The 27,884-nt window shown below is 34.1% G+C and overlaps 11 protein-coding genes across 11 annotated transcripts, besides 1 other annotated feature; 5 read left to right on the top strand and 6 right to left on the bottom strand. All coding sequences in view use genetic code 12, as the record gives it.

Moving 5' to 3' along the window:
• Window positions 1-1,936: 1,936 nt before the first annotated feature.
• On the top strand, window positions 1,937-3,328 carry CD36_09040 (secretory lipase 6 precursor, putative; the record flags this gene model as incomplete). The annotated part of the gene is made up of 1 exon (XM_002417503.1): window positions 1,937-3,328. The coding sequence occupies one exon, from the start codon at window positions 1,937-1,939 to the stop codon at window positions 3,326-3,328; it is 1,392 nt and encodes a 463-aa protein (XP_002417548.1).
• A 1,200-nt stretch (window positions 3,329-4,528) lies between these two features.
• CD36_09030 (secretory lipase 10 precursor, putative) lies at window positions 4,529-5,926 on the top strand (the record flags this gene model as incomplete). Its single annotated transcript, XM_002417502.1, has 1 exon — window positions 4,529-5,926. One exon carries the CDS (start codon window positions 4,529-4,531, stop codon window positions 5,924-5,926), a length of 1,398 nt encoding a protein of 465 aa, XP_002417547.1.
• A 1,501-nt stretch (window positions 5,927-7,427) lies between these two features.
• CD36_09020 (secretory lipase 1 precursor, putative) lies at window positions 7,428-8,834 on the top strand (the record flags this gene model as incomplete). Its single annotated transcript, XM_002417501.1, has 1 exon — window positions 7,428-8,834. One exon carries the CDS (start codon window positions 7,428-7,430, stop codon window positions 8,832-8,834), a length of 1,407 nt encoding a protein of 468 aa, XP_002417546.1.
• Window positions 8,835-9,027: 193 nt separating this feature from the next.
• CD36_09010 (conserved hypothetical protein) lies at window positions 9,028-10,650 on the bottom strand (the record flags this gene model as incomplete). Its single annotated transcript, XM_002417500.1, has 1 exon — window positions 9,028-10,650. The coding sequence occupies one exon, from the start codon at window positions 10,648-10,650 to the stop codon at window positions 9,028-9,030; it is 1,623 nt and encodes a 540-aa protein (XP_002417545.1).
• A 2,553-nt stretch (window positions 10,651-13,203) lies between these two features.
• Window positions 13,204-14,766, bottom strand: CD36_09000 (conserved hypothetical protein; the record flags this gene model as incomplete). The annotated part of the gene is made up of 1 exon (XM_002417499.1): window positions 13,204-14,766. One exon carries the CDS (start codon window positions 14,764-14,766, stop codon window positions 13,204-13,206), a length of 1,563 nt encoding a protein of 520 aa, XP_002417544.1.
• Window positions 14,767-17,552: 2,786 nt separating this feature from the next.
• Window positions 17,553-17,844: a mobile genetic element.
• Window positions 17,845-20,153: 2,309 nt separating this feature from the next.
• On the bottom strand, window positions 20,154-21,074 carry CD36_08990 (CAAX farnesyltransferase alpha subunit, putative; the record flags this gene model as incomplete). Its single annotated transcript, XM_002417498.1, has 1 exon — window positions 20,154-21,074. One exon carries the CDS (start codon window positions 21,072-21,074, stop codon window positions 20,154-20,156), a length of 921 nt encoding a protein of 306 aa, XP_002417543.1.
• Window positions 21,075-21,706: 632 nt separating this feature from the next.
• CD36_08980 (conserved hypothetical protein) lies at window positions 21,707-23,056 on the top strand (the record flags this gene model as incomplete). The annotated part of the gene is made up of 1 exon (XM_002417497.1): window positions 21,707-23,056. One exon carries the CDS (start codon window positions 21,707-21,709, stop codon window positions 23,054-23,056), a length of 1,350 nt encoding a protein of 449 aa, XP_002417542.1.
• A 55-nt stretch (window positions 23,057-23,111) lies between these two features.
• On the bottom strand, window positions 23,112-24,515 carry CD36_08970 (microtubule-associated protein, putative; the record flags this gene model as incomplete). Its single annotated transcript, XM_002417496.1, has 1 exon — window positions 23,112-24,515. One exon carries the CDS (start codon window positions 24,513-24,515, stop codon window positions 23,112-23,114), a length of 1,404 nt encoding a protein of 467 aa, XP_002417541.1.
• A 192-nt stretch (window positions 24,516-24,707) lies between these two features.
• On the bottom strand, window positions 24,708-25,043 carry CD36_08960 (conserved hypothetical protein; the record flags this gene model as incomplete). Its single annotated transcript, XM_002417495.1, has 1 exon — window positions 24,708-25,043. One exon carries the CDS (start codon window positions 25,041-25,043, stop codon window positions 24,708-24,710), a length of 336 nt encoding a protein of 111 aa, XP_002417540.1.
• Window positions 25,044-25,665: 622 nt separating this feature from the next.
• CD36_08950 (GMP synthetase, putative) lies at window positions 25,666-27,258 on the top strand (the record flags this gene model as incomplete). Its single annotated transcript, XM_002417494.1, has 1 exon — window positions 25,666-27,258. One exon carries the CDS (start codon window positions 25,666-25,668, stop codon window positions 27,256-27,258), a length of 1,593 nt encoding a protein of 530 aa, XP_002417539.1.
• A 51-nt stretch (window positions 27,259-27,309) lies between these two features.
• CD36_08940 (conserved hypothetical protein) lies at window positions 27,310-27,717 on the bottom strand (the record flags this gene model as incomplete). The annotated part of the gene is made up of 1 exon (XM_002417493.1): window positions 27,310-27,717. The coding sequence occupies one exon, from the start codon at window positions 27,715-27,717 to the stop codon at window positions 27,310-27,312; it is 408 nt and encodes a 135-aa protein (XP_002417538.1).
• Window positions 27,718-27,884: the final 167 nt, after the last annotated feature.

The following is a 27,884-nucleotide window of genomic DNA, read 5'->3' as shown; positions in this document are numbered from 1 at the left end:
AAAAGTATAATAAAATGGAATATTCTTGCTCAATTGGAGGAAGAAAGAAGTTCCCGAAAAACTTTAGGAATGGGAAAGGACTAGGTCAAATGATACAAAGGAAAAGCAAAGATGGACAATTTAACACAATGAGAAAAAAGGAAGAAAGTTTGAAGTTTTTTTTTTTTTTTTTTTTTTTTCAATAGAATTTCAAATTCTGTTACGAAATTTGTTAAGCTATTAGGGGGCGGAATTAGTAAATGCGACAGTACTACTATACATATATGGAGGTGGTGTGAGTCAAACTCATTGAAACAATAAGCCACTTTAAATCGATAATGTGACTTACAAGTACAAAAGAACAGTTGCCTACCTTTTTAACTAGACGGAGCTTTTTGTCCACAGAAATACTGAATTAATTAGACACTCCTGGTTATGGACTCTATTATTGAAAAAAACAACCAAACGACTCTCCTTTGACAGTCAAGATACCTAATTTCTACTGGTAAAACTATTGCAAAAAATGTCAAAGTACGTCATCGGAACCTATCAAAATACGGCACATGCACGTCAATGGTAACTTTATTTTGAGATGCGGTACCATGTTTGCCTGTATTCTTTTCATTTAAGCTCATTCTCTCAATGTAACCCTTGTTAAAGGAAGAAACCCCATTGATTGTGCATTTTCCACTAAATATCCGACTGTAACTTTGGAAAATTGTTTGCTACAGAAGAAAACAATATAATGCCAATTAGAATTATGGTTACTTCAACTGTTGTGACTTTAATCAAAACTAAAGTGCAATCTTGATTGACTTTTCGTATTTTCCGAACCTCCAATATGGTGAACATTAAGAAAAGTGAAAACTCCGAAAGTATCTAGAACTGAGAATAAAGATTGCGCTACATACACAATGTGGTAAGCAGTAAACCAAACACATTTATGAGAACGTTTTATAAACGGATACGCAGTATCCCACAGGTACTCAACTTTAAAAATGAATGATTATCTACTATTTCAAGAACTAAAAAAGAAACCGTGATTCCAGGTTAGCCTTGAAAAAGTTCCATTACAAAAACCACGGTGCTCAGCAAATGTCAAGAAATCGTACCATCAGTATACATGACCCCAGTGTTTAAACCCCTGAACTAAATGAAATAGTCAATCTAGGTAAACAGACATCTAATTTTCACTTCTTGCTTTTTATATTAGCAACAGAGTATTATTGAACCTTGTCTTATCAGTATATTCAAGTACAAGGAAGTAAAGGTAACTTTAATTTTATATTTTGTTCCAGTCGGTAGTAGGAACATACATCAATTCAACCTCCCCATCCTTCTGCATTATAATATTCGTTCCACTTGATCCAGACAAATCCATCTATTACAAACCATATTGAATAAGGTTTTGTGAATATTGCTTTCAATGACAACGTAATGCTAATGAATGGCCTGTTTTAGTTTTTTTGTGAGTAAAAGAAATCAATTGCAAAATGTTTTTTTTTTTTTTTTTGCGAGCCGGTTTTCCTTTTTTCGTTTATCTTTTTCTCTCCGTCTTTCTTTTCACCATATGTCCAACAATGTCAATAAATGCCAAATCTTAAAAATGAATGATACTTGAGAAAGCAAGAATGCCTTAACAATTACAGATACAATTGATAACTTTGAATCCATAATGGTTCCTTTTTATTTTCCTTCTCCTATTTATTTAAAGAGGGAGGGTTCTTTTGAAGAATCACCAGTTCAAATTTATCTTTGATGATCAGCTACTTTTAATAAGAAACAACCAATCAGCCAATGGAATCTTTTCTTTTAATCTACAAATATTGAATGTTATTTCCCAGTCCAAGAACAAAGACATTAAATGAGGATACCTGTAACAAGTATATATAAATAGAGTCAGTTTCCCAATACCAACCATGTATTTCTATATTTGCATCATTGAATAGTTTTACCAATGAGAGACCTAATTTTATTTTTAAGTTTATTGCAAACGATATTTGCATCACTTTTCAGTTTAAAGCCACCCAGTGAAGATGATTTCTACAAAGCACCTGCTGGTTTTGAAGCTGCCAAGCCAGGGGATATTTTGAAATCGAGAAAATCACCTAATAAGCCAAGTAGCTTATACTCCCCTGTTGATGTTCAAAATTCATGGCAACTTTTGGTCAGATCGGAAGATTCGTTTGGTAATCCAAATGCTTTTGTCACAACAATCATTCAACCCAAAAATGCCGATCCATCAAAGATTGTGTCTTATCAGAATTGGGAAGATGCTTCCAACATTAATTGCTCTCCTTCATATGGTCTGCAACTTGGAGCTCCATTAACCACAATACTTACCCAATTGGATATGACTTTCATAGTTCCTCCATTGAAAAGTGGCTACTATGTTGTTCTTCCAGATTATGAGGGACCCAAATCAACATTTGGTGTGGGAAGACAATCAGGAAAAGCTACATTGGATTCCATCAAGGCTGTATTGAAAACTAAAGATCTTTCCGGTATTAATAGTGATGCCAAAGTTGTATTATGGGGGTATTCTGGAGGATCCTTTGCCAGTGGTTGGGCTGCAGTCTTGCAACCAGAATACGCGCCAGAATTGAAGGATAATTTACTTGGTGCTGCTTTAGGTGGATTTGCTGCTAACCTTACTGGTATTGCTGAGTCCGTGGATGGAGAGGTATTTTCTGGATTTATACCACTTGCATTGAACGGGATAGCAAACGAATATCCTGATTTTAAAAAGAGGTTATACGAGGAAGTTAAACCCAGTGCCAAGGCAGACTTACAAAAAGGAGCACAGAATTGTTTAGCTGCATCGCTTATCAGTTATCCAATGTATCAATATTTCACAGGTCCAAGAAGGGTTTTTGAAAAGGGATGGTCGTTGTTGGAAGATGAAGCAATCGGCAAAACATTACAAGACAACTTGCTTATCGCTTTAAGTAAAGATCACATGCCTGAGATCCCCATTTTTGTGTATCATGGAACAATTGATAAAATCATTCCTATCAAGGATTCACTTAAGATATATCAGAATTGGTGTGATTGGGGAATTGGATCATTTGAGTTTTCCGAAGATAAGCTGAATGGTCACACCACAGAAACAGTAGTTGGAGCACCAGCAGCATTAACATGGATAGATGCAAGATTTGCAGGAAAGCCTGTTGTTAAAGGGTGCCTGTTTACATCCAGGGCATCAAATTTCTTGTACCCTAACATTTCCGAATCAGCTGCTCTGTACTTCAAAGGAATATATCAAACGATTTTGAGATCGAAATTGGGCGCAGGTGTTACTTCTGATAATGTTTCTGTAAGCGGGTTACGTAGCATGTATCATGCCTAGTTTAGTCGTTGGGGTCTCTAGGTGTTTTAGGTATATAGGTATCATTGAAAAATCTTAATGTATAGGAAATTGTTGAGTGAACTACTTATTATAGAGAATCAGATTATTGCTTCTATACTACTTTTGTTCCAAACAGAACAAAAAATGCAACTACAAAGTTAGTTTTAAAATCATCAGAAGTTCTTAAGATACTATCATTAGTTAAGTAAGACTAGAATAGGAAGAACTAATTAAAAGAGAACTTTCTCGTTATAAACAATAGCTGTTAACGCTGAAAGCATACAAAGATTGGAACAAGTGCTTGTTATTATCTTTGTCAGCATACACATGACAGCCTAAATTGTGTCATCTAGTTTCACCTCCTAAAGAAAGATTTCCTGTAACAGGTATACACCAGAAGATGGTTTTAACTTTTAAAGTTTTGGAGAAATCACAACAGATATGTCATTGAAAATTGATTATATTTCTCAAAGCAATAAATAAGACAGTTCTTTATATTTTCTCAATATACCACTTTAGGTAATGCCAAGACTTGATAAAGCTTAAAATGGGCATTTTGTATGTATGGCATGTATCGATAAGAAAAGCTATAGATTATATGAGCAGTTTAATTAGTGTTATATTTTTTCCTATGAAACTCTCAGTGTTTTGATTAGTGTCACCATCATAAGAATGCAGATTGTTTGTTTTAAGATTCATTATGTCATTTTACCAGGATAGCCAATTTTGTATATAATATCTTTTTCGGAATCGATATCATAAGCATGACCTAATGGGGCATTGAAGCTCTAATTTTTAACTGATTATTTAACTTATCACACATTTTTATTTTCGTATCTTTATTTTTTTTTTTTTTTGCAACATGCCCCAAGGCAGAAACTTTCCAAAGATACCATTTCCTACGAATGTAGAAATGCCATCAAATAAATGATTTAGAGTAGAAAATTACAGGTCTTATTGTTTTTGACATTCTGCCATTGTCATGTTCATTTGGGGTTTTGATTTACCCCAAAATTCCACTTCTTTAATAATAGAACTATAAACAGTACCATACTATTGCACACTCCTCTTGGCTTGGCCAGCTCTAGCCATTCATTCCTCTTCATACCCTGTATAAAAACATAGAAAACTCTTTAAAATAGCTTTCATTCTTTTTTACTTTTGGCTGTTTTCTTTCTATACCTTGAAATGTTCCAATTCATGAAAACCTTGATATTATTCCTTTTTTTTTTACCAAATATTTTTGCTTCCTTATTGGGATTAACACCAGCCAGCAAAGATTCATTTTATGTACCCCCAGTTGGGTTTGAAGCAGCTAAGCCAGGAGATATTTTAAAAACTCGAAACACACCAAGTGTTCCAAGTAGTTTATATTTACCTATCCTTATCAAGAGTGCTTGGCAACTTTTAATCAGATCAGAAGATTCTTTTGGAAATCCAAATGCTTTTGTCGCTACTCTTATTCAACCATTGAATGCAAACCTGTCAAAACTAGTTTCTTATCAAAGTTGGGAGGATGCCTCTAATATCGATTGCTCACCTTCCTACGGCATGCAATTCAGGTCTCCAGTTACAACAGTAACCACTCAAATTGATATGACACTAATTGTTCCTTTATTACAAAACGGCTATTATGTTATTATTCCTGATTACGAGGGCCCCAAATCTGCATTCACAGTAGGTAGACAGTCTGGGAAAGCTACTTTAGACTCAATAAGAGCAGCGTTGCAAACCGGAACCTTTTCAGAGATTAAAAGAACTGCCAAGGTTGCTTTGTGGGGTTACTCTGGTGGGTCTTTGGCCACTGGTTGGGCAATAAGTTTACAGTCAAAATATGCTCCAGAGTTGAAAGATAATTTAATCGGAGCTGCTGTTGGTGGATTTGCTGCCAACATTACTGCTGTGGCAGAATCTGTTGATGGAACAGTGTTTTCAGGTTTTATTCCGCTTGCGTTAAATGGATTGGCAAACGAATACCCTGATTTCAAGAAGAAATTATATGAAGAGGTCAAGCTTAGTGCAAGATCTGGCATGGAAAAAGGATCACAGAATTGTTTGGCTGCTTCTCTTGTTGGCTATCCGATGAGTCAATACTTTACGGGACAAAAGAGGGCTTTTGAAAAAGGGTGGGGGCTTTTACAAGATGAAGTTTTTAACAAAACTATCCACGACAACTTGTTGTTAAAATTGGACAATACCTATTTACCTCAAATTCCTGTTTTAATTTATCATGGAACCATAGATGAGATTATTCCTATTAAAGATGCTCATACTCAATATCAGATTTGGTGCGACTGGGGGATCAAATCACTCGAATTTGCTGAAGATTTGCTGGCAGGTCATTTAGCAGAGACATTCACTGGAGCTCCTGCCGCTTTGTCATGGATTGATGCAAGATTTTCTGGCAAACCTGCAGTTAATGGATGCCAACGTACAATTAGGTCCTCAAACTTACTATATCCAGGTATTTCGATCTCAAGTCGTATTTACTTTGAAGGAATTTCTAAAACAGTTTTTGGGTTCAACTTAGGAGCTGGAGTTAACACCGACAAATCTATCAGCAGTAGTTTTTTTGGATACATTAAAAAGTATATTTAAGAAGTTTCTACGCCGAGGTCAAGCAAATTGTTTGATAAAAAGTTCTTTAATATTTTTGTTTCTAAGATAGTTTTGTATTTGGTTGAAATATCTAGTTTTGGTATTAAAAATCTCATAAAATTAAAAATTCAGTTACAACGAACCTAATTGAAACCCCGCATTGCATGAAATAGCGATTACTTGTTTTGGATTCTAGTTATGAAAAACAAGAATATAAACATTTAGGTTCGTCATTTTACTCTTACAGTAATATTTCATTTGGAGGAAAACTGCTACTTCATGAAATGCTCTATACATGGAAAAGATTGCTGAGGGATAATCAGTTTTCAATTTCTGAGAAAAAAAAAAACTTCAATCACAATTTTGGGCTCATAGTTTACTTTTGTGTTTTGGTACCTCTGTCAAATTGTTCGATTTTTTTTTTTCCAAACTCATTTATTGATTTCGAAAGGGTCTGATTGATGAGTAAAACCACTCGAGCAGATCCAACACAAGGTATTCACATCCCAATAGTTTAGCAATTGATAAACTACTTCACTATAACCGAGTATATCACACACAGCAACTTACAGTACAAGCATTTCCAATACATATAGTACATCAAAATTTTTTGAAAACAACTTGCCTTAGGTGACAAAAACCAATATTAGAGGTACAAAATTAATTGTAGTATTTATTTTTTGCTCGTGTATTTTCATTTAACAGAATATTATATGTGATTCTTCTGGGTACCCCTTTGACCAATGAATGTAGCATATAATGCAACTTTCACTCAAACTAGCATGTATCTGTCATAGGGAATACTGGCACCTTGACAATACATGTTCACTGAATCTTAACAATTGTTCGGAATTATTTTAAAACCAAAACAGGAAACATTTTCCAAATTCCTTTTCAGAATTAACTAATGGTCCTACTTCAAAACTAACTCGGCTCATTATCACTAAGTACATCTCTGGCCTAGAAATAGGATAAAATGTAAATAAAAATCACATTCATTTTTAGGATTGATCAATATTTTAGAAGTTCTGAAATATGGTAAGATTTTTTTTTTTTTTTTTTTTTTTTGGTCTAATTTTTCTCTTTTGCAACATTTCCCAAAACGGCAAACTTTTGGACCTAACATTTGAGTGAACTAAAGATTGACAATAGTGAATATCTCCTCACATGTACTCTTTAGCGATTAGGTTTATGTTATTTTCTGTAAAACCAAAAAAAAAATAGTCTCATTTAGTTTCGAGCACTCTTCTAATATTAACTAGCCAAAGCTTACAAACCAAATGTCTTCCAATTCCGCCTCTTCATTAACCTAAAAAGGAAAATTCCTGTCACCTCCTCCTCTGGATGCTGTACCTTTTCTTTAAAAAACCCAAGCTCGGTTCTGACAAGATGTGTGGAATAAAAATAAACTTTACCATATAAATAGACATAAGATTGGACATTGTTTTAAAACCTAGATTTATAAAGTTTAATCAGACAATCAGTTCCCACCGACTTCATAATGAGAGGCATCGCTGTTTTCCTTGCTTTCATATCAATAATATTTGCCTCCCCATTGACTGTAAAGTCACCTCTTGCGGACGACTTTTATAATGCCCCTGATGGTTACGAGTCTGCAAAATTAGGAGAAATTTTAAAGCTTAGAAAGACCCCTAATAAGCTCAGCAGTATGTTCTTTGAAATTGATATTAAAAATTCATGGCAACTTTTGGTTAGATCTGAAGATTCATTTGGAAATGCAACAGCAATTGTTACCACAGTTATTGAACCTTACAACGCTGACCCATCGAAGGTCCTTTCTTATCAGACTTTTGAGGATTCCTCCAATATTGAATGTTCACCTTCTTATGGTATGCAGTATGGTGCTCCATGGTCAACTGTAGCTACTCAAGTCGACATGACATTAATGGTCCCCATGTTGAAACAAGGTTATTACATTGTCAGTCCTGACTATGAAGGGCCAAAATCCACATTTACTGTTGGTAGGCAATCTGGAAAAGCCACCTTGGATTCCATTAGAGCAATCTTAAAATCCAACAAATATACTGGAATTAACAGCGATGCAAAAGTTGCCATGTGGGGATATTCTGGTGGTTCATTAGCTTCTGGTTGGGCTGCAGCATTGCAACCTAAATATGCACCAGAATTAAAGAAAAATTTGATTGGTGCAGCTCTTGGTGGGTTTGTCACTAATATTACCGCTACTGCTGAAGCCACTGATGGTGGGTTATTTGCTGGATTGGTTCCAAATGCTTTAAGTGGATTAGCTAATGAGTATCCTGATTTCAAGGAAGCTCTTTTTGAAAAAGTCTCCAAAGCTGCTACTGACAATTTACGTCAAGGTACTGAACACTGTATGGGTGGGGCTATTCTTTTTTTCGCTAATGATCAGTATTTCACTGGAGAAGATAGAGCTTTTCCTGGAGGTTATGGATTACTTAAGGATGAAGTGGTGAACAGAACTATTCTGGAAAATAATTTGATGGAAATGGACAAAGATTATCTACCAGACATTCCAATCTTTGTGTATCATGGCTCGTTGGATTCCATTGTTCCAATCACCAATGTCCATGCCACTTATGAAAACTGGTGTGATTGGGGGATTGAATCATTTGAATTTTCTGAGGATTTATTAAATGGTCATATCACTGAAACCCTTGTTGGGGCTCCGGCAGCCATCACATGGTTAGAAGCAAGATTTGACGGTTTACCAGTTGTCAAGGGATGTAAGAAAACTTCCAGAATTACCAATTTTTCTTATCCAAACGTTTCCGACTCAACGAATTCTTACTTCGAAGGGATTCTTAATTCAATTACTGGGTCTGAATTGGGTCCTGGTGTCACATCTGATAACATTACATTGGACGGATTAACTGGGTTTTTGGGCAACTTTATCGACTTAAATTAGATTGGAAACTGAAAAAAAAAAAAAAAAAAAACAAATACAAACCAGTTACCCAATACCTTACAACTACACATTATAATAACCACCACCACCACCAACACATTTATTTATTTTCGTAGCCTTTTTAATTTATTTACATACCATAATTTTAAGTTTAAATGTGATCTAAATTTATTTCTCTATATACATATACAAGTTAACTTACCATAAAACTAACATTTCGATAAAAATCCAACATTGGATTCTCTCCTGTTTTTGTAGTCGTTATATCAGTGTCAGCCCACTGTTCAAGAAAGTCATGATGTGACTCCACTCGAGGAACTCTTGATGTGACTTGCTTGTACATCTCACTTGCTATGTTGAAATCAGTAGCAAACATGATATCAAAATACCCTTGGTGTACCATATATGTTGACACATCGACCATTCGATTTTGCAAAACCGTCTGTACCACAGGACCATTGAAACAGCCAGGAATGGTCTTTGGCAAATAATTGAAATCTGACGATATTAAGGAATGGTTAGGAAACCGGTGCTTTAAAATTTGAAAGAATTGTAGTAATCTAGTGGGGATGAATTCTCCTGGTGTCAAATTACTATCAAATGGCAATATGGTATTTTTCAATTTCAATTTTGCTGATGAATGTAATAGTGGATGAACATCATCACTATAGAAACTCTTCAACGCTGACAAGTAACCACCAACGGTTGAAGATTGTTGCAAGATTGAGTATTTACTATTCTCTCTCAAATTCAAATAAGCATTTGTATAATAACTTAATTCAGGAGTGAAAAATTCGAAAAAATCACCGTTTTCATCAATAACCACTTTCCCTTCATACGGTTTGCCAGTATCATTATCGTACCGTACTAAATCATGAGAAAAATTGTCAAACACCTCCAATGCTATAAAAAAACAAGGGTCATCAACAACTTTTTTCCATTGAAATATCGATTTATTGAAAATTTCCAATTTAGAAGAATCCAACCCTTGAGAAGTTAATTTATTATCCAATGCATTCTTCATTTGCTTACTGGCCAACTGACTGGAAATCTCGATAATTTTATACTGAGTTCTTTCGTAAATTTCAGGTTGATGCTCACGTATGTAATTCAATATATCACACATCAAAGTCCCGTTACCACCACCCATTTCATAGATTATTAAATCGTTATAGGGATAGACATTCAATTTATAATTGACAAGTATATATCTTGCCAAAGCTTCTCCATAATAAGGATGAAATAATTCAGTGGGCGTGTGCCATAATTGTAAGGATTTTCTATATTTAGGAGCAACTTGACTATCTTGTTGTTGGATTGCATGAGCCATGGAAGCAAATTTGGAAGAAGAATTAGGTGCCGGCAATGCAGGAGGCGTTATCACATCATACCGTTCATATGATTTATGCCAAGTATCCATAAATTCATCGATATCTTCGATATTATTGTAATCAAATGGTTTTTCTGGTTGGAAGATTTCCACTTGTTGTGAAAAATACCCATATCTCGGATGATATAATGAATCCTCAATGAAATCCCCCGTGGTCATTTTCACTCGTGAAGGTCGATGGCTGAGTCTAGCTAGCTTTGTTGAGTTTGTCATGGGATACGAGTTATAAACTGTGTCTGGAGTCAGATCAAACGGAAAATTTGTTGCATAACGGTAAATCGACTGTATAGGATTTAGTTTCTTGGTAGTTGTTGGTACTCGAAATGCAAATGTATCTGGTCTTATGGAATACTCATGATGGAATTCAGTTTTTTCTATAAATTTTGGTTTTGGTTTACCTTTGAATAAGTATCGTTTAAAGATCATTTATAGGTAAATGGATTCCACCTCATTGGTCATTCATTTGTAGTTTTGGTAGCTGGTATAAAGATTTTTTTTTTTTTACTTGTCCTCCCTAGTAACATAAATGTTAGACAAATCCTGTATATAGGTCAGGAGTAAACACTACGAATCTTGTTGACTAAGGTGTGGTGCTCTACCAAATTATCATTCACATTTACACAAGTGGGAGATATTTGTTCAAAGAGTCTAACTTCTGGTGAAGCCTGCCAAGTTCTTTAACCCCTAGTATCTCATAAGTCCGATTTAACTGGCTGTTCAGTGTATAAAAACAAGTAATGTGTATACTATCTCCTGTCGCCATGCATAATGTTAAACAAGTTTCAATTACCATACATATATAGCAACCAACAATCGAGAAACAATGCAGTAATCACAATACCATCACAACTACTTAGCTATCGAAAGTGAAACTTAAACCGCCGAGCAATAGCACATGTTATTGCCACTTGCATATCCTAAACTTCATAGGAGGTGATTATTCTACATTGTTTATGAACGAGCAATCAATACATGCTTCGGACAGGAGAGAGTTCTGGATTAAAGTCTAAAATCTATTACTAATTGTTTAAATTGTTAGCTAGTTCTTTTCATCTATCCCTGAATTTCAATTTATTCAATTGCTACTTGTTTTTTTTTTTTGGGATTCAACAATGGCCAGATCTAGTCATTGCAAAGTGTAAGCTAAAAGCTGCAGGAATGAGAACAAAGAGAATATTAACCAATTGCGTGAGTATTATTCCTCTAAAGAGAGTATAGATATGTGGTGGTAGTGGTGTGCTTGCTTGTGTATTAGATAACGGAGAGATTTGTGACAATTATTTTAGTTAATTAGGGTTATAGCTTTCGATACGCCTAGAATTGATTTGGCCCCCCTCACACGCACGCACACACCCACAGAGCCAGCAACTGTTAAGTATAAATAGTTTTCTTCACTATGAAATTTTTTTTTTTTTTCCTTTGTTTTTCCCTTCTTTTCTTTCTTTCTTTGATACGAAATTGCATTCTATTCACTGCACCATTTAAACCAATGAATGAAGTGGAGGGGAAAAGAATGCTAGATCAAAGAAACAATCGAAAAACTCCTCATACTAAGTCTACTCTTTTTATATATAGCATTCTTGGATTCTGGTTTTTCGATATATTATTTTTATTATTATATGAACAGAAAGTATAAAAAAATGGATGAAAATTTACAAATAGGTGCGATGACCTTGTGTAAAAATTTTCTTTTCAATTTAGTTTGGAGCCATTTATCGCAACGGGTCAAAAATGAACACAACGAAAAACAATTTGAAAACCCACCACCACACTTTTATTTTGTTAAAAAAGTGTAATCAGTTTATATTTATTGCATCTAATTTGTATATGAATTCGACTTATATGGTAATTGAATGAAACTGGAAAATGACTCCGCTAATACTCTAAAAATCCAATTTAAGATTGAGGAAAAGCAACCTCTTGATATTGATTGGTTGTTGTAATTTAGCTAGAGTTTTTTCAAGACTAAATACAATACCACGCACACATAAGCTTTCCAAGTTGATTATTAATTCCAAGAATCTACATACTACGGATTCTCGATATACACTCAAAGAAAAAAGAGTGGGTCAATATGTTATTTAGTGTGTGTAAGACTACCGGGCATGTAATGAAGACAAATATCAAAGTTTCTATCTATCCATTATTGCAATTCTCTTACAATGTCTTCGGAATCTCCTAATTATAAGGGGGTGGACATTGGGACCAACCATTTTAAATAATTTAGTCAAATATTTTTGAAATTTCATTAGCAAAATTTATCAAATTTTCACTATTTAATCCATGCAGATTGGCTATCTGAGATGATGAGAAAGAATAGTTCATTGAAAGCAGATTAGATTAAACGTATAGTCAATGTTGCATAATCAGGCGGACAGAACAAATAAATCTAGTAAATTCAATCGCAGGTTATCTAAAGCAAAAATTGGCCCACCTAAATGTAAAATAACCACCACACACAAAAGTGAGGCGAGGTTCCAGGCGGTCTAGGTTTCTCAAACTAATAAAACATCCGCCCCCCATACTTCATCCACTTGAAGAGATTTGGGAATCTCAGTGTTCCTCCACCTCGTCATTTACAAAAACTTGTCATAAAATTATGATCAATATGAAAATGATGGATATATTTTAAATATGTAATAAAAAAAAAAAAAAACTCTATAAACCTTACATAATAAAAAAGTCAAATGAATGTGGAAAAGTAAATGAATGAATGAATGGAAACCGATACCCCCTTGTAATATAATAATAACAATAATAACTAACACCAAGTTTGATAAAAAAAAAACCATAAAACAAAATGAAAAACAATAATAACAAAAATAAGCAATACAAAAAATAACTTTGGAACAATTTCATCAAAATAAATATTTAGGTGGAATCCACCTTGAAAATCATCAAAATAAAGGGCAATCATAAACATAAAAAAATAAAAAAATATCTGTCATTAATGTGTAAGAATTCCATTCTTATTGAACTTTAGAATTCTGTGAATGAAACACATCTACTTTCTAAAACTTTTAAACTTGGACTAACAATTGGTTCTCTAATATCGTCACCTGCTAATGACCTTGTAATTGAGTTGTGTTTAGAATGAGTAGTAGTGTTAGCACCACTCTTTATTGGGTTAGTCGGAGTACTATTTCCCAATACTGAGCACGAAAACTCACGATTTAATCGTTCTTCAATTTTCAATAATGAGGTATCAATTTGACAACGAGATGAATCTTGTTGCAATTGCAAATTGTTTAAATCGTGATTGGAACACCATCCACTTGCCTGTAACCTTTCCTTGGTTTTTTGGAACACATCATCTAATGCTGTTCTTTGTTGAATCAAAAATTGCAGATAATTCAATAAATCTTCAACCGTAATCAATTCTTCAATCGAATTAACTGTTTGTGAAGTCAAGGAATCAAAATAAGATTGCTCAATCTTGGATAATGTCCGTTTGGTACAATCTAAATCGTCACCAATAGTTATAACAGGGGAAGTAGTAATTGGAGGAGTGACAGGAGTAAATATTGTTGTTCCTTGACTTGACGCACGAGCTCGTTCAAATTTAGAAGAAAAAGATGAATCGGCTGATGTCGACGATGATACTGAATGCAGTGGCTGAGGTGGCTTAACAACTTGAATTGGACTCAAAATTGGACGCATCGGAATTGGATTGGCTGGACTAGTGGTAGTAGTGTTGGCAAAAAATTTGGCACCAGTAGGGGTGGAACAACTACTGCTGTTATTGCTACTAGTGATTGAAGTGAGTGATAACTTTCTAATCCCATTTTTCAATCTTTTTAAGGGACTTGTTTTCTCGTTGCCTGTGGATGTTGTGGTTGTACTAGTTGTTGGAAGTGGTAGTGGTACTTGAGAAATAGTTGTTACATTACTTGTGTTCCCATTAGAATTGGTTGGCACTTCACTAATACCATTTTTAGAAACACTTGGAAACACTTGTAAATTGGTTTGGTTCAATTGCAAATTCGGAGAATTCAAAGCCGAGTTGGAAAATGTAGATTTTGAATGTTGATAAATTTGGTTAAACTCACCCAAATTGAAACTTTCATGTGAGGCATTGTCTGATCCAGTGGAAACGCTGTCATCACAACCATTGGCCGTAAATGAGTTGACAGCAACTGGTGTGGTGGTAATTAGATCTTCAAGTGCGCCTGGTAGTGGCGGCAATAGTATTTCCGTCGTAATTTTGGAGGCTGAATTTTTTCGCGAACCTCTGGTGATTCTCTCATTGTCCTCATCGTTGTCGTTATCACTTTCACCTTCAAGTTCATGTTGCTGTGACTGCGTCTCAGGATGTGGTAGTCTTTCATTATCGGTGGTAATAGAAGCTGGGGTTTGAGTTAGTGATGCTGATGATGTCTTTCGGGAAATAGATTTGGATAAACTAACGATACTTGATTGTCGTGATGATATACTGGTATGCTTTTGTTGGACCTGTTGTTTCAATTGCTGACTTAGATTTGATAGATTATTTTCATTCTCTGCTTCCTCAAGAACTATACCTAGTCCTCCATAATCATTCATTGTATTGGCGATCTTTTATTAGATATCAAAGAGTCTGTAATAATTATGGATCTAATATGTGAATGTTCTGTATCAAATGTTTTTATAAAGAACCAACCAAAATATATAAATCTTGATTGACTATGTGAATCTTGTAGATTTTTCCTTTTATTTTTAGTTGTTTCTTTTTTTTTTTTTTGCTTCAATTTAGTATTATGTCAGTAGATTGGCAATTCAACGTCTTTTTTTTTTTTTTGAAGCAGGAGGAAGAATAGTTGACTGATATATGATAAGTAATCCAAATATAAAATATAGAAAAAGAAAAGAAGGTCAAGTAATGAATAATATAAATTTGAAGATAATTTCTGTGAGATTAAGTTGGCTTTCCTTTTCCAAATTTTTTTTTTTTTGTAATTTTTGGTTTCTTATATATTATATATATTCAAACTTCTTAAATGTAGGTAATATAATATAATATAGTATTGGGATATTGTGTTGCCATTATTTTCTTTTTTTTTTTTTAGCTTTTTGGGAAAACTAAAAAATTGAAAATCTTTAATTATTTTTTTCGTCTGAAATATTCTCCTGTATATAATGAACAACAACCATTTTTTTTTTTTGTTCTATTATTTTTCACAATATTTGCCACTTGGATGCTAAACTTCTATTCTTTCAAGTTCCGGCTGGACACTAAATAATACCCAACCAATCTGCCCATTGGAATGTTTATATATACGTGTACTGGGAATATGTATAAAGAATAGTTGAACAATATATTACGATATTTAGAACTCTTGACTTTAACGATTTCCGTAATTGAAGCCATCGACTACACAAATTTGACTTACTCCAGAAATAGGGGGAGAGAACGAAGAATCTGGGTTTGAAACAAGAGTGTAAGGTTGCCGAGGGGGGGGGGGGGGGGAAGTGAAGGAAAAATGCATAATTGTGGTTGTAGTGTTTGTTATTATAACTTATTCTGGTTGGGGAAACAAGAAACAAATAAAAACTTTATTGTCTTGTTCCATAAGTTATTGATTACTTACTTGATTGAGAACAATTGATAATAATAATAACTACTACTACCTTCCCCAACTCAGTAAATGTGTGGTATCAATTAATCAAAATAATAAATTAAAATTTTTTAATAAATTGACTGGTCGTGTAGGATACTAGGTTTACACAGTGAAGCCCACAATTATCCAATCGACACACCACAACAACAACTACAGCGACTCAAAAACATCAAACCACATTATAATAACCTTTGCATCGCACTTAATTCTGCTCTCTCTTTTTTTTTTTTTGATGTAGAGGGAACGACCCTTTGTCCTTTAGTAATACAACAATTTTGTTTAAGCCACGGTGCATGACAATTAACTGTCAAAAACACTTTCTTACCAGGAATTTTGGTTAAGTGACTAACTATTGGTAAGTTTAATCACTGTTTCTTACCAAACTGATTGGTTGGTTTAAATACACAAATACATATAACTAGCTGTTCAAAATTTTGCTTTTTTTGTTGACTCTCCAAGGTAAACCAAACTTTTAGTCCATTCGAGATTGAAGTTTGGTAACAGTTGCTATTAGTATTAGTTTAAACCAAACCATTTGGTGGTCTCTAATCCCGATACAATTCTTGTCGTCTTCTAATTGGTTCAGATTTTTGAATGATGCATGTTTTGAAGGGAATATGTTTCAAATTGTCTGCCGATTTTTACTGGCAGGATAGACGGTGATGATTTTTATACAACCCTGTGATAGCTTTCCTAGTAGTTGTTACTTCCACCAGTGGGACCAGCTCTTATCTTTTATTTTCTTTTAAATAATAGGGGTTAAGTTGGACCAAAATAGGAAAAGTTTAAAAAAAAGATTTGGTTGGGTTTGTTGCTAGTTGCGAAAATGGAAATACCTCTAGAAAGATACAGGGCTATTAATCAGTGTAAATAGTTAGAAGAATATACTATTCAGAACCTTGTATATATACAAAGAAAGCCATTTCATGCTATGGCTTTAGAATTAGTTCTGTTTGAATTGAAATTGGAGGCTTTTACAACGATTATATAATTACTTTTGACTAAAATTAATATGGAGAGAAAGAACGTATCTTAACCAGATAAAACATTAAGAGAAAAGTTCAACCAAATAGGTTTTCTATACTAACCAATTTTGTCACTACTGAACAACTTTATAAATCTAAATCGGACAAATAATGAAATTTCGAATCAGCATAAAACCGAGTAAAAATAATAGGAGAACACGACTATTGTAATATTTGCCTTAGCTTGTCACCACAGTTACATTTCCACAATATCTTTGTGCTCCTCATAGTATGTAAACAGATTTCTAGTAGGTTGGTAGGCAACACTTGGAGGATGAGATAAAAAAAGCGAATCTGCGAGATATGTAGAAAATTTGATGAAATTATAAAATCGAGGCAGCCTTCATACATAAAGATCTTGCGCCTAGCCTCAACTAAAATACTGGAACAGATTTTTCACTTTACGACGAAGGCTTGTTGTTAGTAATTCTTTTTTATCTAAACAAAGGTAAAGAACTGTTCCACTGGGGCTCAATTAAAACATGTTGTCAACAGATAAACCAGCTAACCATGCCAAAAAAATCAATAATCTGCTGATTATACTAATCAAGCACCCTTTTTATAACGTAAAATTGCCAATTTACGGGGATGATTCTAGATTTGCTATTGCTACACTAACTTTGCTCGGTTTTGTTCAATTCTGTTTTGCAATGTTTGTGACACATTGACAACAATAAAGGGGAATCAAGTGGTGTGCACATGATACTGTTGGAATATGGAAGTGTAACCCAAGTCGTGTAATTCAAGTCTAGTACAAAAACGATGAGCAAACTGAGAGAAACACTTTGTGTCATTGTAATATGAACAGACAGGCAGAATGATAGCTTTAGACGAGAAAGCTGAATATATATAAAAGGAGACTAAAGGCCTTCTAATCTAAGTAAAGTAGTATAATAATAGAAAATAACGAGAATATATATATAATATGTGCGGTATGTATACATAAACTATGTCATGATTTCTTGAGTTAACTCTGTGACACTGCACTAAATCTAACAGATACACCGTTTTATTGTACGTATATATGCCAGTGAAAAATAAAGACAAAAAAAAAAAAACAACTTTGGTATAAATGTATAACCTCTACACTATATAATCACAGGTAGTTGATGACACTGTGTATGTTATTCAATGAATCAAAGATTCATTATTTAAATTTGTAAAGTAAAAAGGACTATAAACAAACAAAAAAAAAAACTTTTTTAAACTCAAAGGTCAAACGACCATTAGCCTAATTGAGCAAATACAAAACTAATATCTCAATAATTTAGTATTTGTCTGGTTTACTACCATTCCCATATCTCTCTCTTATTTTTTTTTTTTTTTTTTGGCTTTTGTTCAATTAAATTAGATTTTAGTTGTATAGACAATCTGATGTGATAGGAATTACGTTTGTGCTTTTTTGAATTCATTTTGTCCTCCTTTAAGAACAAAAAACTAACTATCATCAATACCACTACTAAAAAGATCAAAACAATAAAACGGGTATGTTCCGAATTGTTGTTTTGACAATTTTAATCATTACCAACAACACAAAGAACAAATCAACCAATGACATCTTTCTCTTTGTAAAACCAATACTATTATTATTTAGTTTTCATTCAAGGCAAATAATGATGTTGCAATTATCCATAAACAATGATACAACACTTTATTCAATGCAACACCAATTGAAATCAAGAACTGAACTCTCTCTTTATTTTACATTTTTCTTGCTTTCAGATTTCATCAAAATGCAGTCAATAAAGCTTAGCAATTTAGTAAAACCAAGTGAAAAACCTAACTTTTAGGTTAGAATTACGTGAGTTTTGGTTTCATTAATCCACCTCCAAATACAAATTCAAAAAAAGCTTAGCATGTTGAATATTTTTGAAACCATAACATTGGCAATTGGTATCAGAATAACTATTGCAAATATTTTGCTGTCCACAGCATAAACAAGCAATTAGTAAATGAGGTTACAGAATAGTTTTTGTTTTATTTCATAACCAATTCAACTAGTTTTTAATTCTATTTTATTTTTCATTATAACCTCGGATAACACAAAAAAACCACCAATTAGTGTTTAGTAGATTTTACACAAACTTGACATTGAGTGATTTTTTTCCTAAGCCATTCTGATTTCAGCCGACTTATCTAGTAACGAGACACAACAATAGTCAATACTATTTAATAAAAGTCCATACTACTATTTTTCATTCAAATTAATTTTTGAGACTTAAGCGTTAGTTATGGAATGAATTCCTGAATTTATTAAAATAAATGGTTGATTATTCAAACAAAAAAAAGTGAAATCTTTGCAAAAGCTAAGCTTTGCCCCGAAAGGAGAGAAAAGCTCAGACTTTATCGGCAGTCGTGCAAAAAGTATTTATTTCGTGTACAGTATCCAATTTGGGTTTTCAAAACCAGGTCTAGACTTCAGTAACAAAGTCCTATTAAAAGAGGTGTTTAAAACAAATTTAAATTAGTAAAAACCCAACCTGCATTTCGCATTTTATGGCCAAATTCAGTTAGTTAATTATCCGGTATCATCAACAAGAACAATAGCATCCAGCCTCACACACAAATCAGAAACACTTATAAAACAAATCTAACGAGATAGTAAACTTCAATTTCAGATATGAGCACTCAAACCAATACAACACAACAACAGCAACAACAAAAAAAAAAAATGCAGTGTTATATACTTTTAGTCTCTGAACCATAATCCTCACGAATTTAGTAGTAGTGTTTCAGTTCATTTTCAGCTCAGACCAGCGAGTAAATCCAATCAGTAATTGCAAAAAAGAAAACAGTTGACGTTTTTGCAATTATTGGGCTGTGTTAATTAGAACAAATTGGATTTCTCACACATTTTATAAGCTCCAGGTTTTCAGCATTGTTGATATAGAACACTACATTGTGGTTTTGAATGAAGCAACACACCGAGAAGAAGTGTCAGAATTTTGGAATTATTGCGTATAATTCAACTTATACAAGAAATGTGGGGAAAGTAGATACACATACCAAGAGCTTAATGTGTCAACAACTACAACTTAGTATAATTCATACACAACTACTTTATTGATTTGAAATCATTCCTAAAAAGATTTCTTTTGTATTTTTGTTTACTGGTAGTACCTGAGGTATACGCTGGTGTACACTGAATTACATAGTGTCAATAATGTTAAGTATGCATAATGTTGGGGTTAAAAGAATACCTTTTTCTCAACTAAATGATGGTAAACAATAGAAACCAAGTAAGTAACAAAAGGTTTTATGTTTCCATCATTCTTTTTGTTAACCTTGTTAAAAGCAACTGTAGCAATTACACTGATGTAAGTTGGGAAATCTGATAATCCCAGAAATTTGATCTGATTGGATCATATTTTGATTTCAACAATCCATAAAGAGTTTTCGACTCATTATATTTCTTCTGTTGCTTATATATTTTCGCCAATGTTTCCAATGCAAATGAACTCGTTACTTGATCTTTCTCCAAGTCAACAAATTGTAAACTGAATTCTTCTAATTGAGTAATTGGTCGATTAAACTTTTCGCAAGTACCCAATAAATAGTTCCAAGTACTTGGATTTTGAGGACACTTAATAATTCTTTCTTTAACATAATTTAGTTCCCCATCAATTATAGTATCGGTGGTCAAATGTTTCCTACTAAACAACAAAAAGAATCGATGAGACCAAGCACTGTTATTTTTCAAATCAGTATCAATGACTTTCCCAACAAACGATAATTCTTTTGTATCATTATGCAATTCAAAAGTATCAACTAACCATTTACGATATGACCAAACATGATGGTTTTTTGGATCTGAACTTAACATTGCTTCCAATATGGGGAATTCTCGATAAGGGTCAAACTCATTATTATTTAATTCCATAATTCGACCAATTATTAATTGTCGATAATTCCAAATCTGATAGTTTTTTTCATTGTCCAAAGCAATTTCTTCACACCAATCTAATTCATCATAAAGGTTTCGATTAGGTAAATTTTTCAAAATATTAAATCGGTAGATCCATATGGTATAATGTGATGCTAATTCGTTAATACCCAATTCAGTAATATACAATGCACGTTCAGAATATTCTTCCGCTTTCATAAGTGCAAGCAACATCCCCATGATTTGTTTATAATCTTCGTCATACAAAATTTGACATATTTGAGGCTCTTCGGTATTTATATCAACAGGGGTAATGTCGGAATAGTCATAGTTGGAATTCTTCATAATAGCAATGGTGGTGTATTGGCTCTCTAACTTTTACAATCACAAAAAAATCTTTTTCCAGTAGAGTATATCTGATGAATGCAAATTCTGTAATATTTATACTATCAGACCGTATTGGTTTGTTTGTATGAAAAGTCCATGATAATTTCCGTTTATGTAACTGACAATCAGAAACAAAAAATAGTGCGGGTTGTATGAAATTTATCGTGTGCCCCAACAAAATTCTTATTTGCATCTTGTTTGAGCCATACCAAATAGGATGATGATTCAATGATATAAACGATAGAGTTTTCCAAGCAGATATATCATTTAAATTGACTTTCTGGAAATTCGAATTTATACAAAACTGAGTATAATGGAAGATACACTATATAAGCCCACAGGAAGCTTTTATTACTATTTGCAAGCAAATTAGCTTCACCGAAAAAAAAAAAAAAAAAACCGAACCATCTCCTTTCTTTCCTCTCCTCAAAATAGAAGGTGATGGAATGATTGTCAATTAAGTACATTTGCAATCTACTTATCACCCCCCCCCTTATTTTTACCATACAAACTCCCATACCGCAGCAATTACCGCTTTCTCCGTAATTTCGGTAATATTTAATTCCTGCCCTTTTTCTTTCTCTTGGATAATGTTACTGGATGTTCAACTCATATCAACAACAGTCCCTCTTTGCATAGTTGTCTACTACCTACTATCGCTTATCTATCATAAATCGCAAGTTCCTATATTAGTGTCGACGTTTATTTTCACAAACATGTTTTCTCGTACAAGCATGTTTAGATCAATCGTTGAGAATGCTCAGCAGACATTGAAGCAACCCGTCCCCAATATTCCTAAATATGCTGGCTCTAATTATCAAAATTTTATCAATTTAAATGAGGTTCAAAAACGTGAGCTTTTAACAGCAATTCAATCTTTGAAAAACTACGAAACCAGTTCCAAAGCTCAAAATGACCGAAGAAGAAAATTATTTCAACTCATGTCACACAAACAACAGAAGGTGTGTAAAGACATTGGATATTTGAAGAAGTTGAATCAAATAGACAATGCCATTAGTGCCAATTATAAGTTTGTCAATGATGTGGCTGACAATGCTATTGCCAAGTATGGCGTTTCATTAAAGGATTTTGATTTATTAAATTCCGATAAGAAAAATGCAAGCTCAACATCTGCTTCAAATTATCGGGTGATTGAAGCATTGGGTCATTATACTCGTGATTGGAATCCAGAGAATATTGGGTTGGAATTATTACCCATATACGAGTACGTGGCCCTGCAATTATCATCTTTGATCCCTTATGAGGCTAAAAAAGATACTTGTTTGGTTTTCCCTGGGTCCGGATTAGGTAGGTTAGCTCATGCATTTGCTAAATGGGATTTTGGTGCTGTTCATTCAATTGAATATTCCGGGTTGATGAATGCCTTTGTTGACTTCAACTATACCAAATCAGACAAAAATTATACATTGTATCCATACATTCATACTTGCTCTGATTTTTACAGCACAGAATCTCAATTAAGAACGTTTGAGTTTAAACCTTTAGGGGAAATTCCAGAAACCTTACATTTGCATAACCAAGATTTTAGACATTTCAAGATTCCCAAGAGAGATATGTATAAAAATGTTGTGGTAGTAACCGCATTTTTTATTGATACGGCTGAGAATTTATTGGATTATTTGGATGTTATAAAGGATTTGACACTACCATCTGGTAACGTGGAACGAGGATATTGGATAAATGTTGGTCCGTTGAAATATGGTACAGCGGCTCAAGTGGAATTAAATGCCGATGAATTGAAGGAACTTCGTAAGAATTTAGGATGGAAAGATTATAATTCAGTGTACACGATTTACGACAAATTGTCATTAGGTGACAAAACTGGACTTGTTGGGTATTTGACAGATAAAGAGAGCATGTGGCAAGGTTATTATGGACTTAACATGTTTGCTAGTGGCAGAGAAGAAAACAAGTTCTAGTTAGTATTATTACTCCATTTATGTAGGCACATATTAAAGGCCAGTTAGCTATATTCTATTTAGATATATCGGATCCTTTGTTGATTTGAATCTTTTTGTCTTCACCTCCACTTATGATACCAATACGATCATCCCAGCAAACATCAAATATTTTAGAATTGGTCGACCCGTCCTGTCTTGTTATTGTATACAAAGATTTTTCTGCTCTAATATCCCAAACTTTGACAGTACCATCATGTGAGGATGAAGCAAACATATTTTGATTATGAGGAGAAGCAGTTAAGCCTACTACAAAGTTTGTATGTCCCATTAATTTGTTAATTGTTTGATTACTGGTAGTTGTTACTCTTGGATCATGCAAATTTATATGACGGGCCGAAGAACCACTAGCAATGAGGTTAACTTGTGGCAATTGCAAAACTGATAGTAATGAATAACCAGTGGTTCTGGTGTCAACACATCTTGAAGTGACCAAATCCCAAGTTTTGATTGTATGATCTTGAGAAACAGAGTACCCCACTGTAGAATCATTGGCATCAAATATTACTCCTTCCACAGGTTCCAGATGACCTTGCAACAACGATAATGGAGCACGACGTCTAATTGTAGCATCTTGAACAGCCATTTTTCTTCTTTTCTTAGAGGACGAAGAAATAACATTAGAATCATACTCTAAGGGTTGAATTGATGTCATTTCTTTATAGTTTGTTGACCAGACCCCAATAGTATGATCATACCCCGCAGATAAAATTCTATGAGTTTCTGTATCCACAGCTAAATCCACAACCGGTGCCTTATGGCCCTCCAAGAGTGCCAAAGTTTTACCGTCTTCAACCTCTTCTTCGTCGTCTTCGTCTATTATCTCTTCATATGAAGTCTTCCATAATCTAACTTGTCTATCGTTACCCGCAGAAACGATTCTTGTTGGTGATATCCATTTTACAGCTTTAACGGGTGCAGAATGACCAACGTATTGTTTTTCAACTTTTCCTGACATGTTGTAAGTACGAACAATACCATCGTATGACCCAGACAAAATTTTAGGTTGCGATATAGATAATTGGGAGGATGTGACTATTTTGCTGGTAGGGTTAATTGAATCTATAGAAGATATCCAATCATCATTATTAAAAGAGGCCAAAAATGAGGGTGGTAAAATTGCTCTGGTGTATTCTAATGTAAGAAAAGCTTCATTAGATAACCCATTTTTCGTCAAATAATCTTCAATTGAAGTACGCAATAACACACCGTCGATAAGGAAATCAAATGGAATAGGTGCTTTGGTTTCATCTTCACCCTTGAAATTTCCCAAGAGATGATTTACCACTTCTGATAACCCAAATCTCTTAAGAGTGACAGGCACATAAAGAGGAGTATCAGCAACTTGTAATGATTCATCTTCCTCATTCGTGATGAACTTTATCTTTATTTGGTTTTTATTGTCCTCTGCTGATGACATTTTTAGTTGTGATTAATTGCTAAGCAGTGGATTATGAAGAGTTTTTTACTGAAAAAAAAAAAAAAAAAAAAAAAAAAAGAAAAATAGACCCGAAATATTTCGATGCCTGGTCTCATCGCGCTATAATTTTTTTTTCTTCGTTCTGAAAATCACAAATCAGTTTTATTTTTGTCACTCTTAACTATTTAAAAGCTAAAAATTGATTCTGAAATCCATTCTTGATTTTGGCGAACGTAACCCTCTTTTTAAACCAGGTACGGAAACTCTTCTACTAGCACGACTAATATAATTAGCTAGTTTGAAACCTCTGTTTGCTCGTTTTACAATATTCAAGTCGTTTCTAGATTTAACCAATCGAGTGGAAAACCTCAGACGACGAATTTTGGAGATTGAATAATGATTTGTTTGGATTCTGGAAAATACACCATAATCAGATATATATCCTTTGGAAAATAAGTTTTTTATTGCTCGTTTGATCCTTTTCCATTTTCTTGCTCGAGTGACTCGTGGGGGAGGTAAAGATCTCATGTAACAAATACTTTGATTAACAAGGTAACAATCCGGAAAATTACCAAAATTACAAATACTGTCTTCAAAAACAATTCGAATTGATACTAGTAGATTAGTGAAATAGATAAGCAATACTTTTTTTTTTGCCAGAATTGTCAAGACTTTAGAGAAATGCTATAAAGAACTGTGTTGGAATTATGAGGTACATCACAAAATAATCACAACACAGTAATTAATAAAAAATACTCAAAAAATGAACCTTAAGGACCACTTTTTATATCACCGTCTTACATAACATAAAACGAAACAATTAATATAATTCTGGCAGCTCCGACGGAATGCAAAAGATTTGTTGGAGGTAAGTCTACATCCTCGCTACCAAATACATCAGAGTCAGAAATATATTTGGTGTATTTACGAATCACATTTTCTTTTTTTTTTTTGAGAGAATGAGTAGATGATACTCATCGCTCTGAGATAAAGCACTTTCTGTTGGAAAAAAGAGAAAAAAAAAAAAAAAATTTTGGTAACCTCTTAGAGATGTAGTTTATCTTTTTCTTTTTTTCGGTGGTTTATTAATTAAACACCCTCTCCTTGCTTGAATTTGAGATAATTTTACAAGAAAGTATACTTCCCAATAATGAGTGCTAATATTGACGATGTTCCTGTTGAAGTTTCCAAAGTATTCGATACCATCTTGGTATTGGATTTTGGTTCTCAATACTCCCATTTAATTACTCGTCGTTTGAGAGAATTCAATGTTTACGCTGAAATGTTGCCATGTACTCAAAAGATTGCTGAATTGTCTTGGAAACCAAAGGGTATCATTTTATCTGGTGGTCCATACTCAGTCTACGCTGAAGATGCCCCTCATGTTGATCATGACATTTTCAAATTGGGTGTTCCAATTTTGGGTATCTGTTATGGTATGCAAGAATTGGCTTGGATTAATGGTAAAGGTGTTGCCAGAGGCGACAAAAGAGAATATGGCCCGGCTACTTTGAATGTTGAAGATCCTGAATGTGCTTTGTTCAACGGAGTTGATCACTCTCAAGTTTGGATGTCACACGGTGACAAATTGCATGCCTTGCCAACCGGTTTTAAAGTTGTTGCTACTTCAGACAACTCACCATTCTGTGGTATCTCCAATGAAAGTGAACACATTTACGGTATTCAATTCCACCCAGAAGTTACACACACTGTTCAAGGTAAGAAATTGTTGAAGAACTTTGCTGTAGACATCTGTCAAGCCAAAACCAACTGGAGCATGGAAAACTTTATTGACACTGAGATTGCTAGAATTAAGAAATTAGTTGGACCAACTGCTGAAGTTATTGGTGCTGTTTCTGGTGGTGTTGATTCTACTGTTGGTGCAAAAATTATGAAAGAAGCCATCGGTGATCGTTTCCATGCCATTTACGTTGACAATGGTGTTATGAGAAAAAATGAAACAGAAAGTGTCAAGAAAACTCTTGATGAAGGTTTAGGTATCAATTTAACCGTGGTTGATGCTGGCGATTTATTCTTGGGTAGATTGAAAGGTGTCACGGACCCAGAAAAGAAGAGAAAAATAATTGGTAATACATTTATCCATGTCTTCGAGGAAGAGGCTGCTAAAATTAAACCACGTGACGGTTCCGAAATTGAGTATCTTTTACAAGGTACTTTGTATCCCGATGTCATTGAATCGATCTCATTCAAAGGCCCATCTCAAACAATCAAGACTCACCACAATGTCGGTGGTTTATTAGAAGATATGAAATTGAAATTAATCGAACCATTGAGAGAATTGTTCAAAGATGAGGTTCGTCATTTAGGTGAATTATTGGGTGTCCCAGAAGATTTGGTCTGGAGACATCCTTTCCCAGGTCCAGGATTGGCCATCAGAGTTTTGGGGGAAGTTACCAAGGAACAAGTTAAAATTGCTCGTGAAGCCGATGCCATCTTTATTGAGGAAATCAAAAAAGCTGGATTGTACAGACAAATCTCGCAAGCTTTTGCTGCTTTGTTACCAGTCAAATCAGTTGGTGTTATGGGTGATCAAAGAACTTATGAACAAGTCATTGCATTGAGAGCAATCGAAACCCTTGACTTTATGACTGCTGATTGGTTTATTTTTGAAGCTGCCTTTTTGAAAAAAGTTGCTTCCAGAATTGTCAATGAGGTTGATGGTGTTGCTCGTGTCACTTATGATATCACCTCCAAACCCCCTGCTACAGTCGAATGGGAATAGACAAACCATTATTGTACCATATTTATTCTATAGTTTATTATACATTGTACTTTAGATTTGGTAAACCTTTTGACGAAGCACTGTAGCAACTACATGAGAGTCATCATGTGAGATACTGAGATGGAATTCTTCATCAGGTAATTTGTAGAAGTCGTTCCAAATAAACGGCTTCCCGTTCGAATCATGAAAGCGGTACCATTGGTTGAAGTTAAACTCTTTTTGTGCTTTGAAATCCAACGTCTTGAACAATGCTTCCTTTGCCGCCCAAGATCCGGTTAGATACTGAACCTGTCGTTGGGAATGCATCTGCTGAAACAATGGCAATTCGTGTTCTGGGTGAAGAATTCGTTTGGATAGCCTTGTCCCGAAAGACGTGCTTTTCGCGGTTAACAATCTTTCAAATCGGGTAGAATTCACAATATCAACACCGATACCTAATACAGTACCCACTTTTGGCATCACATGAAGTAGATATATTTAGATAGAGAATGCTTGGAACTAGAGAATCTAGAATTAAAAAATTTCACCGAGAAAACCTAATGGCTTTCGTCCCACACACACACAAAAAAAAAATAAAAATCGAAATCTTTTCTATTAGTCACACTGGTGGAACAGATTAAGAACCG

Source organism: Candida dubliniensis, chromosome 1 (genome assembly GCF_000026945.1).
Source record: "Candida dubliniensis CD36 chromosome 1, complete sequence".
In the NCBI taxonomy this organism is placed as follows: domain Eukaryota; kingdom Fungi; phylum Ascomycota; class Pichiomycetes; order Serinales; family Debaryomycetaceae; genus Candida; species Candida dubliniensis.
The sequence above is the reverse complement of the archived record's forward strand: the minus strand, read 5'-3'. Positions and strand labels throughout refer to the sequence as shown.